The following is a 15,265-nucleotide window of genomic DNA, read 5'->3' on the forward strand; positions in this document are numbered from 1 at the left end:
CCATATGCGTCCGTCCGTCGAAATCACGTTAGCGGTCGAACGCGTAAAGCTAGACGCTTGAAATTTTGAGCAGTGACTTCTTATTGATGTATTAGGTCTATGGGGATTGCCATATCGGTTCAGATTTGAATATAGCTACCATATAAACCGATCTCCCGATTTGTTTTCTTGAGCCCCTGGAAGCCACAGTTTTTGTCCGATTTGGCTAAAATTTTGCACATACTGTTATGTTATGACCTTCAAGTACGGTCCAAATCTGTCTATAACCTGATACACTTCCCATATAAAACGATCTCCCGGTTTGACTTCAGGAGCCCTTACAAGTTAAAATTGTTCTATAACCTGGTATAGCTCCCATATAAACCATTCTCCCGATTTGACTTCTTGAGTCCTTGCAAGCTACAATTATTGTCCGATTTGGTTGAATTTTTGCATGCGGTATTCAGTTATGACTTCCAACAACTGTGCCAAGTACGGTCTAAATCGATATATAACCTGGTATAGCTTCCATATTAACCGGTCCCTCGATTATCTTTGTTCGGTTCCTAGAGGCTTTTATTTTTGCTGGTTTCACCGAATTTTCGCATGTAGAATAAATGGGTTTCCACGATTCGGCCCTGCCGCATGGTTTTTCTTGTTTTTCTTCTCACCACTGTCTGTCTATCTGTCATTTTTTATAGATTTAGAAATAGGAAAATACATTTATTGATATTTACACTAAGCCTGATGGTTGCCTAACAATCTGCGTGACCTCTTGCCGCTCCTTTTATGACCAGTCCAGTTGTATAAAAGTTAACTTTTTCCATGTGTCGTAGTAGTTCGCAGTAATTCGTATTTATTTCACTTTACGTTCATAAAAATACTATCACACAACTATTTATGTACAGTGCATGGAAGGAACGAATGAATATCTAGATATAAAAAAAATATGTCAGTACAAATGGGTGAAAATGCCTGTACACAAGTGGTGAGTGTAATGAACCAATTGTCTGAATTGATAAATATAACGCAAAAGAACCCAAGAGTCAAAATTGTAAAATAACAAAATTTTAAACATCTTCTTCTTCTATTATACAAAAATGAAATTGTTGCGCTTTGTTCATTTGGTTATTTGTTGGTTTGTCTGTTCCGTAACAAGTAAAAAGGCGTTAAGTTCGGCCGGGCCGAACTTTGGATACCAACCACCTCGGATATATATGTGAACCACCTTTCCTCAAAATCCGGTGCAAAATTCATACCTTATGCCCCATAGCAGCTATGTTCCGATTTGGACCAGATACTAATAAGTAAAAGTTCAATTGTTCAATTGTATATAACAAAATATTGGTCTTTTTAGTAGTTATATCAAAAAATAAACCGATCTGAACTATATACCACACGGATGTCGAAAAGCATAACATAAGTCAGTGTGTCAAATTTCAGTGCAATCGGACTAAAAATGCGCCTTTTATGGGGCCAAGACTTTAAATCGAGAGATCGGTTTATATGGCAGCTATATCCAAATCTTGATCGATCTAGACCAACTTGCAGAAATATGTGAAGGGGCTTAACTTAACTCTTTGTCCCAAATTTCGGCAACATCGGACAATAAATGCGCTTTTTATGGCCCCAAAACCTAAAACCGAGAGATCGGTCTATATGGCAGCTATATCAAAATCTAAACCGATCTGAGCCATATTGACGGAAGATGTCGAAGGGCCTAACACAACTCACTGTCCCAAATTTCAGCAAAATCGGATTATTAATGTAGCTTTTATGGGTCTATGACCCTAAATTGGAGGATGGGTCTATATGGCAGCTATATCCAAATCTAAACCGATGTGGGCCAAATTGACGGAGGATGTCGAAGGGCCTAACACAATTCACTGTCCGAAATTTCAGCAAAATCGGGCAATAAATGTGGCTTTTGTGGGCCTAAGACCCTTAACCGGAGGATCGGTCTATATGGCAGCTATATCTAAATCTGAACCGATCTGGGCCAATTTAACGAAGGAAGTCGAAGAACCTAAGACAACTCACTGTCCTAAATTTCAGCAAAATCGGATAATAAATGTGGCCTTTATTGTCCTAAGACCCTAAATCAGCGGATCGGTCTATATGGGGGCTATATCAAGATATAGTCCGATTTAGCCCATCTTCGAACTTAACCTGCTTATGGATAAAAAAAAGAACCTGTGCAAAATGTCAGCTCAATATCTCTATTTTTGAAGACTGTAGCGTGATTTCAACAGACAGACGGACAGACGGACGGACATGTATAGATCGTCTTAGATTTTTACGCTGATCAAGAATATATATACTTTATAGGGTCGGAAATGGATATTTCGATGTGTTGCAAACGGAATGACAAAATGAATATGCCCCCATCCGTCGGTGGTGGGTATAAAAACGGCTGAACCGATTTTCATGCAGTTTTCTCAAATGGCACAGTTTGGGGTATAGGGTACTAAAATTTTGGGGTCAAATAACCTGGGGGGACGCCCCATCGTGAAATCCACCCGAACGGACATGTTTACCGATTCGGACAATATGGGTATCAAACGAAAGGTATTTAAGAGTAGAGTACGAACTTGGTATACAAATTTCAACCTAAGAGTTCCGGGGGTCCCCCACCCCAAAAAAAGAAAAAAACGCCAACAGGACTCTTTCACCGCTTTGGGCAATATGGGTATCAAATGAGAGGTATTTCAGAGAAGAGTACGTACTTGGCAAAAAAATGTAACCTTTAGAGTTCGGGGGGAACGGGGGTTTCCCACCCCCAAAAACATCACCCAACAGGACCCTTTTACCGCTTTGGGTAATATGGGTATCAAATGAAAGTTTTTTAAAAGTAGAGTACAAATCTTACATAAAAATGTATTCTTTGGTGCCTGCGGGGACTTCTCAATCCCCAAAACACACCAGCGAAACATAGGAACCGTTTGGGACAGTATGGATATCAAATAGAAGGAATTTAAAAGTATAATAAAAAGCTAATGAAAAAATTTATTCCTTGGTTTGTGAGGCGCCCCCACCCCCCAAAAACTCCTCAACGGTTGGGACAATATGGGTATCAAATGAAAGGTGTTTGGAAGTTGAGTACACATCTGTTGTAAGAAATTGGTCCAAGGTGTCTACGGGGCCTCTCCAAACCCCCAAAACGGGCATTAATGTTCAACATCACAAAATGGGTATAAAATGAAAGTTCTTTGAGAGTTGACAACGAATCTGATATACATATTTGGGACCGAGTCTGGGACCGGCCCACGCTCTAAATACCCTTCAATAGGACATGTTGTTCGATCGGAATAATATGAGAATTTGACGAAAGGTGTATGACATTAGATTTCGAATCTTATGTTAATAAAAGGATTCAAATGTCTAGGTTACGTCCTGCCCTCCTGCCGGAAACGTAGATCTTGGCATTAAAGGACTCAAATAAATTGTCTTTTGAGTCCTAGCGTCAGGCGGACGGACGATCTTCTCCCAATAAAAGCACCACCAAACTGTCAGGTAGGACGACCAAGAATGTATTGTGTTCAAATGAAAGGACGTGTCAGAGGGCAATCGCCGATTTTGGCAAGAAGGATCAATAAACGCGCTCGCTTGATTCTAGAAGTTAAAATCGTGCGATATATATTTATATATATATATAAATATATATATATATATATTTATATATATATATATATATATATATATATATATATATATATATATATATATATATATATATATATATATATATATATATATATATATATATATATATATATATGGCAGCTATATCTAAATCTGAACCGATTTCTATGAATTTCACCAGTAATGTCGAGAGTCGAGAGAATGTCCCTCGAGAGAATCGTTTATTAAATATTACTATGCAATTACTCATGCAATATTACTCTGCAAATCGGACGAACATATATATGGGAGCTATATCTCAATCTAAATCGATTTCGTTCAAACTGTATAGATATTGTGGATGTCGTCGAGGAAAGCGTTGTACACAGTTGCGCTTGCTATATCTAAACATAAGAGCTACATCTGAACCTGAACCGATTTCTATGAAATTCACCAGTAATGTCGAGATTCAAAAGAAAATCCTTCCTGCCAAATTTCAAGAGAATTTGTTTAAAAATTACCATTTTATTGCGTTATTACTGCAAATCGGACGAACATATATATGGGAGCTACATGCAAATCTGAACCATTTTTTTCCAGCTTTAATAGGCTTCGTTTTTAGGCCGAAAAACGCGACTGTACCAAATTTGAAGACGATCGGATGAAAACTACGAAAACTACTGTACTTGGTACACAAATTAACATGGACAGACGGGCAGACAGACAGACAGACGGACATAGCTAAGAATAGAATGTGATTCTGAGTCCATCGGTATACTTATCAATGGGTCTATCTCCCTTCAATCTGGGTGTTACAAACAAAGGCATTAAATTATAATACCTTTTACCACAGTAGTGGTGTAGGATATAATGATGCCGACAATGGTTTCAAGCGTCGCCACTAAAATTCCTTTTTGCCATTTTCCTCACTATAAACAGAGTACTACTTGTTCGCCTATGTTTCTCCAGCGTTTCGCCGACGTTTTTTTTTTTATGGAGTTTTACAGCATTACGCCTGAAAAGTTGAACAGAATTCTCATCACCGATTGATATTTTTCCAATGGATCCTATCGCAAAATTAAATTTTTTGCAAAACTAAACAAAAATAAGCAATCCGATTGTGAATCTATCCATTAAGATACATAGCGCCTATAGAGGGCGCAATTTTCATCCGATTAGGCTAACATGTTTTTCCAATGATTTCTCTCATGACTTCCAATTGGTTTTATTAACCTTGGTTTAATTTGGTCTAGGCATTGATATATATATAAAGGGTGATTTTTTTGAGGTTAGGATTTTCATGCATTAGTATTTGACAGATCACGTGGGATTTCAGACATGGTGTCAAAGAGAAAGATGCTCAGTATGCTTTGACATTTCATCATGAATAGACTTCCTAGCGAGCAACGCTTGCAAATCATTGAATTTTATTACCAAAATCAGTGTTCGGTTCGAAATGTGTTCATTCACCGTAACGTTGCGTCCAACAGCATCTTTGAAAAAATACGGTCCAATGATTCCACCAGCGTACAAACCACACCAAACAGTGCATTTTTCGGGATGCATGGGCAGTTCTTGAACGGCTTCTGGTTGCTCTTCACTCCAAATGCGGCAATTTTGCTTATTTACGTAGCCATTCAACCAGAAATTAGCCTCATCGCTGAACAAAATTTGTCGATTCACTGAAAATGATTTCACTGAAAATGATTCACTGAAAATGATTTGCAAGCGTTGCTCGTTAGTAAGTCTATTCATGATGAAATGTCAAAGCATACTGAGCATCTTTCTCTTTGACACCATGTCTGAAATCCCACGTGATCTGTCAAATACTAATGCATGAAAGTCCTAACCTCAAAAAAATCACCCTTTATATATATAAATCGATCTCCTGATTTTAACTTCTAATTTTCGTTTGAAATAAAGGTGATGGGAAATTAACGACAGTATTGATGCTTTCGATATTTATTATTAAAACTATCGAAAATATCGAATGTTGCGATTATCGATAGTTTGGCAACTCTAGTACACACGGTGGCATCTGTTTCCTAGGGAGCAGATAATGTTCCATGTACTGCAAGCATAAAATACCTATTCAAATTCAACATTTTGGAAAGGCTGAGAGAGGCAAATTTTGCTCTATTCACCTTCAATAGGACCATTGGCAAAAGTTGGGGGGCTTTAAACTAGGTAGCTGTGTACTGCAGTTGTCCTATGAGGGTGTGAAAAAACTTTACGTTAAATCTACGTTAAAAAGTTAGTTATCTTCATTTGCCTTAAAGTCATTGGCAGATGTATTAGGTTGTACCGACAAACCTCATTTTTAATTAACAGACATATATGGAAATTTCCATCAGAGAGTATGGCCTCAAACACCACCAGCAACACTATGATAGTTCTACTGCTACTTTTCGGCATAACCTAATCTAATCTAAACAACAACAAAAAAGAAGACTTGTCAACACACACGGATAAACATCTACCTCACTATCTGCAACACATACTAAATTTAACTTTATTTAGGTTTGTGTTTGTGTCTGTGCCTTGTGCTGCTTTCGTCTTGATGTGTCCTCACCTTACATACATACATACATGCGTATGTTGTTTATAGTCCAAAGGATTACACTTTTATCGCAACTGCACTGAAGAACAACATTTCAACTTCAATTTAGTCCATCCATGAAAGTATGCATGTCAATGTGTTTTTGGAGGGGGCTTGTTTATATGCACATGTCATCGCGTGTGTATGACTTTTGGAGCTTAATGAAACCGCCATAGCTACTTGTTCGTGCGTATCCCTAGCACCCCTCCCGTCTCCCTAGCCATGTCCTAGGCCAAGACATTTACCCTATTGCAGGACAACCGCAGTAGTTCTTTTCCTTTTTTTCATGGGCTACTCTCACATTAAATAACGGCATGAACGAATACGTGTCCTGTTCCAATTAGATTTCGTCATTTTGTTTTACATTTAACATTGTCGTAGTAGTGCAATTCTATGTGGTCGCTTGACCAAAAAGAGGAGGAGTCTTTGCACAGACGATGGAAAATACGAAAATATTTGAAAACATTATTAAAATTGATTTTTTTTCACTTTTCTTAATTAAGTACGTGATAGATAGGGAGTAGAGGAGGTAGGTTAAAAATCCAATTTTACTTCTTTGTCGAAAGCATATGGAACTCTATGAAAGTTATATGACAAATAAACGAATATGCACCAAAAAGTTCATTGAAAATTTCTCAAAAAAAAAAAAAATACAAGAATTTAAACAAAAAATTCAAGAAAATTTTTTTTTTTTTAACAAAATGTCCATTAAATTTTCTGTAAAGACAAAAATTCCATGTAATATGTCGAAAGACACAATTTCTATTAAATTTGCTCTAAAAACTAAATTTCATGAAACTTTCCCTTAGTATACAATTTCCAAGAATTTTTCTCTTGGGACACAATTTGGAAAAACATTTTTTTTTAAACAAAATTTTAGTAAAATTTTCCCGTAGGACCAAACAAATTTCCATGAATATTTCTCTAAAATTTCTCTTAAGAAAAAATTTTCATTAAATTTTCTATTTCTAAATTTTTCTAAAAACAACATTTTCTGAATATTTCTCGAAATTTTCCATGTTAACAAAATTCCCATGATATTTTTTTAAGCCAAAATTTTCAATAAATTTTTATCTTAAGCCAAAATTTTCATTAAATTTTCTCTTTAACAGAATTTTTACTAAATTTTCTGTTAAACAAAACTTTCATAAAATTTTCTCTAAAGATAAAATTTCCATGCAATTTTCTCAAACGACAAAATTTCCATGAAATTTTCTCTAAAGAAAAAATTTCCATGAAATTTTACTAAGGGCACAATTTCCATGAAATTTTCTCTGAAACAAAATATCCATGATATTTTGCTTAAAAACAAAGTTTCATGAAAATTTGTCTTCCATGGATTTTCTCGAAATTTTCCATTAAACAATAATTTTTAAGGAAATGATCTCTTAGAACAAATTCGCAAGAAATTTTTCTAAAAACAAAATTTCATGAATATTTCTCGAAATTTTCCATGGTAACAAAATTCCATGAATAAAAATTAATTTGTGTTTGTTTGATTGTTTGTGGGCTTATAAATTTGTTTGTTCCGTATAGACTCAAAAACGGTTGAACCAATTTCTTCCAAAGACTCACACATTGTGGGGAGTGGTCCGGAAGGAGCAATAGGCTATATAGTCACTGAACGGCCCAACCCCCAAAACACCCCCGAAACCGGTCATGTTTGCCGACTATGGAAATATGGGGCTCAAATGAAAGGTGTTTGTGAGAAGACCATTAATCTGATATCAACATTCGGGACCAACTGCACCCCCATAACAACGCCCAAATACAACGTTTCTGCTCACCATGACAATTTTGGGTCTTAAAGGGAGTGAATCTCGATATTGATAGTTTTTAGGGCCCATACCCCAAACCGGACATATTTGTTGAATTTTTCAATAAGAGGTTTAACTGAAAGGTATTGGAGATAAGAAAACGAATTTGATATCCAATTTTGAGGACAATGGCAATATGGGCTTCAAATAAATGATATTTGAGAGTAGCGAACAATGCTGATATATTTTCAGGGCTAAGTGTATGGGGGATTATCTAACACACCAAAACACCCCTAAATAGGGCATATTTACCAATCACGTCAATGTGGGGCTCAAGTGAAAGGTATTGGGGGTCTACCCCTTCCCTAAAACACCCCACAAACAACAATTATTTACTGAACTTCGCAATATGGGGCTCAAATAAAGGTATTTGGGAGTAGAATACAAATCTGATATCCAAATGCGGGACCATGTATTTGGGGCACCACCCCTTGTTTGAGGACACCTCATCCCATAAACTACCATTAAACCAATGGCAATATGGGGTTTAAATGAATGGTATTTAAGAGAAGAGCACGATGCTGATATTTTTTCTGGGCGAAGTGTCTAAGAGACCACCTCACCCCCGAAAACACCCCTAAATCGGACATCATGACAATATCGAACTGAAATAAATGCTTTTAATAATGGAGTATATCTAACACCCAAACGTTAATGAACCTAAACCCTCCGACCGAATTCGTAGGCCAGCAAAGATCATATGGGTTTCAGAAAAAGGCATTTATATATTTATGCTTTTGCGATATACATATATTATTTTCGTCGCATGGTATTTCACTAAAAGCTCTTTAATTTTCGAAAATAAATATTCAAAGTATAATTTTGTTCCATATAAAGTAAAAAAAGGCGCAGCGGAGCCGGCCCAGTTAAGCTAGTTTCCTATAAAGACATAAATTTCATGAAATTTTCTCTAGAGATATTATTTCCATGAAATTTTCTCTAGACATAATATTTCCATGAAACATTCTCTAAAGACACAATTTCAATCACATTTTCTATTAAGACACAATTTCCATTAAATATGGTCTAAAGACAACATTTATAAAACAGTTCTCATAGATTTTGTGTTTAAAGAAAATTAAATGAAAATTTTTTATTAAATTTTGTCCTTAAAGAAAATATAATAAAAAATTTGTCTAAGAGAAATTTTCATGAAAATTTTGACTTTTCTCTAAGGACAAATTTTAATTAACATTTTTCTTCCATAAATTTTTTCTTAAGAAAATATTTCCATAAAATTTTCTCTTAAACAAAATTTCCATGAAATTTTCTCTAAAAATTGTCCAAGAAATTTTCTCTGAAGGCAAAATTTCCATGAAATGTGCTCTAAAGACAAAATTTCCATGAAATTTTCTCTAAAGACAAAATTTCCATGAAATTTTCTCTTATACAAAATTTCCATGAAATTTTCTCTAAAGACAAAATTTCCATGAAATTTTCTCTAAAAAAAAATTTCCATGAAATTTTCTCTAAAGACAAAATTTCCATGAAATTTTCTCTAAAGACAAAATTTCCATGAAATTTTCTCTAAAGACAAAATTTCCATGAAATTTTCTCTAAAGACAAAATTTCCATGAAATTTTTTCTAAAGACAAAATTTCCATGAAATTTTCTCTAAAGACAAAATTTCCATGAAATTTTCTCTAAAGACAAAATTTCCATGAAATTTTCTCTAAAGACAAAATTTCCATGAAATTTTCTCTAAAGACAAAATTTCCATGAAATTTTCTCTAAAGACAAAATTTCCATGAAATTTTCTCTAAAGACAAAATTTCCATGAAATTTTCTCTAAAGACAAAATTTCCATGAAATTTTCTCTAAAGACAAAATTTCCATGAAATTTTCTCTAAAGACAAAATTTCCATAAAATTTTCTCTTAAGACAAAATTTCCATGAAATTTTCTCTTATACAATATTTCCATGAAATTTTCTCTACAGACACAATTTCCATGAAATATTCTCTAAAGACAAAATTTCCATGAAATTTTCTCTATAGACACAATTTCCATGAAATTTTCTCTAAAGACAAAATTTCCATGAAATTTTCTCTTATACAAAATTTCCATGAAATTTTCTCTATAGACACAATTTCCATGAAATTTTCTCTATAGACACAATTTCCATAAAATTTTCTCTAAAGACAAAATGTTCATGAAATTTTCGCGAAAGACAAAATTTCCATGAAATTTTCTCTATAGACACAATTTCCATGAAATTTTCCTTAAAGACAAAATTGTCATGAAATTTTATCTAAAGACAAAATTTCCATAAAATTGTTTCTGAAGCTAAAATTTCCATGAAATTTTCTCTAAAATTTTCTAAAAAATAACACCGGAAAAATATAAAGCCATGATTTTCGTGCTATTAACCAAATCCATAATTGTTATACATTCCAGCCTCCTAAGTCGGTTCATGTCTGACATTGTGTCCCCACCTTAGTGTCGGTGTATGTTAGCCGCGAAAGCTGGGCAATGACAAAGGAAATGCTACAACTTCTCATCATCTTCCCCACATGGCCCTACACATTCTATCACTTGGTTCTTCTTTTCTGGATAAGTAGTCCTATATGTCCTGTTGTCATACCGAAAGCTATACTGATCTTCTTCTTACATCCTTTCCCTATAGGATTTTCGTCGTCCTACCGACCGTTTCACTGTTCCACAGTAACAAATACGCGTTCGTCGCCCACATCCTTCACTCGGAATGTGTCACTCGAAGGATAAACGAGAGGCTTTGGATAAACCAAGCTTATGACGACAGCCTTCACCGCCAAGTCGTCTGCTCTTTCATTCCCTCGTAGTGTGGGCTGTGCCGTTCTCAGAGAATGCGTTAATCTCCCTCTTACATTTAAAGACTCTTCGTGACTTTATCGCCCTAATTGTTTCAGCCCTGATGGGCAGTTCACTGTGCGTAAACACTATACCGCCTCACGCATTTTTACATCGCCCGGATCTCTGCCTGCAGGCAGTCCGTAATAGATCTCTGTGCCTGGGTTCTCAATGTAGACACCCATGTCCACTTTGTCCTCTAGCTTTAATCCATCCGTGTAGCATGAACTTCCAGATGGCAATACCAGAGTTTCAATAATCCAAGACTATGCCGCTGCGAGCAGCTTAGTTTTATGTATGATCACTTATCTGTCAAATTATCAGCTATTTGTCAGCTTCTTTCGATTAAAAACTATTATCAGAAGACAAGTGTTGGTTGGCATATGAATAACAGCTAAAACTTAAATAATGCTTCAGAAAATCCGCCTAGACGTCGTAAATTTAAAATAAAAATATCCTTGAAATTTATAAACATATATAAAGGACTTACCTCAATTACACTATCTCTTCCCAGTCCGGATAAAACTTTTCGATTGATCTGCTGTTTTCTGGCAATGGCGGCGGCGTTGGCCAATCTTGCTCCTGATCCAGTACCAACCAGGCCAGTGACCGCTGCTGCTGCAGTGGCTATAACAATTTCGTCTTCCTCCTCGTCGTCGTCGTCACAATCACCGTCGTCGTCTACTTCTTCGTGATCGTCCAAAATATTATCGTCGTCCTCATCAAGACCGGAACCGGCACTCAAATTGAAATCATCCGTGACGGCAGTATCAATTTCCAATTGTTCTTGAAAACTTAAATCTAAATCTTGGGGTAATTTCGCATATTTCTTATGGTTTTTCATTGCCTTGAATTTTTGTTTCGAAACTCAAAAAAACGGAAAGACCTCGAACCGACACAATGTTTAAGAAATAAAAAAAAACGGCTTTACGTTTACAAAATTTTAGTTGGGTTTAAAGCAGCATTCACACAAATGCTTAATCATTGGCTTACCCCAAAATTTTGTTTTTTTTTTGCTATTACAAAAACAACATGAATGTAAACACTGAATCCGTATTGTTGATATTTTATGTTTTGTAGCTTCTAATGGGGAGTAGTTGTTGCTGTTGTTTTTGTTGTAAAACACCACGATGATGCAATTACAGTAACGCCATGAGAAAAAAAACACCACACCACAATTGAATTGATTTGATGGAATTGAATTGAATTGTTTTAATGCACTAACGAGCCCCTTTGCTACCTAATGGCTCTCTCTCTTTATTTTTTGGTTTGGAGTTCTGGCACTTACTCAGTGTTTTTTGTTTTGCCTTCTCTCAGTGACAGACAACTTTCATATAAATACACAAATACACATACACTCTCTCTCTGTATATTTTGACAATTCGCCAGGCTGGCCCTCAATGCAGTTGCCATTTGTTGTGATGTGGTATGTTGGGGTTTTTTTTTTTTTTGTTGTTACTCTTTATATGGGGTTTGTTGTTATTGTTTATCTTTGAGGGTTTCTCAAGTGAGTCATGCCACCATGCACTACACTGAATGTAAAAGCAAAGCCAGACAGAATGGTGGTGGTTGATGAATTGTTAAATTTGTTTGACAAACTTCACTCTTTCACATTACAAGTATTTAATAAATTTTGTTTAATTTCTTTTTATAAACTTAAACACTTATGTTTTGGTTTTAATGCAACTTCACGTTTCTTTGTTTTTTTACACTAACGTTTCTCGTTTGTTGCTACCCTTAATGCTGCTGCTGCTTAACTTTGCAGAATGGGAGCAATCGATTTTTGTTGTTTCCGTTTTTTCTTATTTTTGCTTTGGGGTTTTTCTGTTTCCTTTTGCTTAGAAAATCCTTTAATCGTCTAGTGCAGCTGTTGTTGTCGCCGTTGGAAACTAACTGGCTGCGTGTTCATTGAGTGAGTGGCTTCACGTTATGCTCTAGATAGATTTTCACCAACAGGTTTTTTTCTAGTATTTGTCACCTTCTACGGGCAGAGTTTTTATATTTTCTTATACTTCTTCTTCTTATGATTTCCTTTTGTTAAGGGAAAAATTCAATTCTTTTGTTTGGTAGTTTTGCCTGGCAAAGCTACGACTCTTCTTTTCTTGCTGTTGTTGCTGTTGTTTCTATTGTTGATGTTGTAAAACACATGTCGCCAGCTCCATTGGCAAAAATTGGAGCAGCCTCCCCCAAAATGAAAGCACCCGGTAGTGACAAGCACAAACTCAAATGAGCCTTAAAAAGCGGCGTCAGCAAAGACGGCAGCGGCAAATGCACGTTGCTTCATTGAATGCTTAAAGAGGCATAAAGAATACACAGTAAAAAAAAAACACTCGTAAACACACACATGTACGCACGCAACAAAAAGAAACGGAATAACAACGGCCCACTCTTAAACACTCACACACGCACACACCCGTTTGGTGGCAAAATGCTGCTCCCCGTCTTTGGGTGGAAGTTAATGCTTTCCTTGGTATTTTCTTTTCGTTTTCGTCTTATGACAAAGAAAATTATCACTGGATTGACTTTGCTAATTGTTGCACAACTTCCACATTTGCATTTTCCGCACCTAAATTCCAATGAGAATTTTGCATTTCTTTTTTCCTATTACTGTCACATACCACTGCGTGTAAGAGGGTTAGTTAGGGTTTGTATGTTTGTTTGTTTTTCTTAGTTATTCACACAACTACCACCGCGCGATATATTCCGTTGGCATACCACGTCTTTATTCGTTTATTCGACTATTGAAATGAGAATTATTGAAAATGCTAGCGTCCACTGGCAAAACGAAAAAATAATCCATATGCATTTTAGCGCATGCGTTTAATAGTCCTGTCAGGGTTGCAAATATAAGGGAGTGTACTAACATTTAGTACCCTTTGACATTTTCGGCAACACTGGTGATGTTGTTTGGGGGGAACTGGAAAATAACGATAATTTGTAAATATTATATGAATTTTTATAAGAGAAAAGAGTTCACAATATGCATGGGTACCTATATGATGGTAACTTTATAAAGCTATCCAAACATTGTAATGCCTAGAAAAAAGCCTAAGTTTTTTGAAATAAATAAAAAAAATTAAACAATGTACAAATTCAAATTATCGGCAAAGTTTTCTGCAAAATAAAATCACCAGTTTCTGTAAAATAAAAAGAAAACTATTTAAAAGAAATACGTTGTATAATGTAATTTGCTCTGACCTTTTCTAAATGTTTGTCAAACCCTTCAATTCGCATAAAATAAGGCTACACAGAACAAACTTCTAGCTCAGACAACACATGAATCATTCACATTTAATCTATTACAATATTATAACGGCCAAGCTATTTACTGTTCAGCGTTGATAAAACCAAACTATGTTCAGTTTACATATAAGGCGTGTTTGGTTTAAAAACAAGACCAGTTAAGTTTACATAGAAGACGTGTTCAGATATCACCAAAGACAATAAAAGGTCTGTTAGCGTACTTTTCCAAAAAAAATTTTCCAGTAAAAATTTGCAAGAAAGGAAGAGCTATTTTACTCTCTTTAAAAAATGTGCAAGCAAATGTACGCGAACGACATTCAGTAAAAATTTGCAGACCAGCAGTTGATTTTTGTTTTGGTTGATTTTTTATTTGCTTGCTTAAGAAAACAATTTATTTTAAAATAAAAAATGCTGGCGATACTTGTGAGGTATTTTCCTTAAATAAAAGTCAATTTATTATCCCGAGAGTGACAAGGCTAAAAGGGGAGCAATTCGTCGTATACGTGATCTCCGTACCGCTGGACAGCCATCACAATTAACCGTGCACGAAGTTACCAATGTCATACGTGCCGCCAAGTCGCGCAAGGCTGGTGCTACCAGACTGAATCTCTACACTGATGCTGAAGAATCTGGATCAGCCTGGAGTCGAGTATTTTAGAAGTGTCCTCAGCCTGTGTGAAAACTTTTATAGTACCCGATGTTTGGAAGATGGGCAGTGTGATCCCGCTACTAAAACCCGGCGTCTTAACCTTGCTGTCTTTTTATTGAAATTTTGTGGCTGGGGAGCCAAAGGCTTTAGTTAACTTTATATTTTTGTTTATTTTAGATTTAAATTTTTTTTATTTATTTTAGTTTTAGTTAAACTTTGGAAATGCATGCTGATGCTCGGCGAATAGAAAATGTACAACGAGAGAATCGGAAGGAGTAGTCCCACGTGCGTCTTGGCTACTGATGAAAGGAGACAGATCGGTCTGTATGATTTTCCCTTGCTCGTGTCCTTTCATTTCATTTTTCCAGATTGCAGAAATATGTCGAAGGGCCAAACACAACTCACTGTCCCAAATGTTGTCTGACTATAAATGCGACTTTTATGGGTCCCATAGAAGAATCCTTCGATGCCAAGACGTACACATTGGCGGTATGTATTGACATCGAGGGGGCCTTTAACATTGTGAGTA

The 15,265-nt window shown here is 35.8% G+C and overlaps 1 protein-coding gene across 1 annotated transcript in view; it reads right to left on the reverse strand.

Moving 5' to 3' along the window:
• LOC106085042 (calcium-transporting ATPase type 2C member 1) overlaps positions 1-13,555 on the reverse strand; it is a 661,371-nt gene extending 647,816 nt beyond the window's left edge. Inside the window, exon 1 of the mRNA XM_059370779.1 lies at positions 11,335-13,555. Within this exon, the coding sequence (XP_059226762.1) occupies positions 11,335-11,688 (354 nt within the window). The 5' untranslated portion in view covers positions 11,689-13,555. The remainder of the gene's footprint in view (positions 1-11,334) is intronic.
• Positions 13,556-15,265: the final 1,710 nt, after the last annotated feature.

The sequence above is a fragment of the Stomoxys calcitrans genome, chromosome 1, assembly GCF_963082655.1.
Source record: "Stomoxys calcitrans chromosome 1, idStoCalc2.1, whole genome shotgun sequence".
Lineage (NCBI taxonomy): Eukaryota > Metazoa > Arthropoda > Insecta > Diptera > Muscidae > Stomoxys > Stomoxys calcitrans.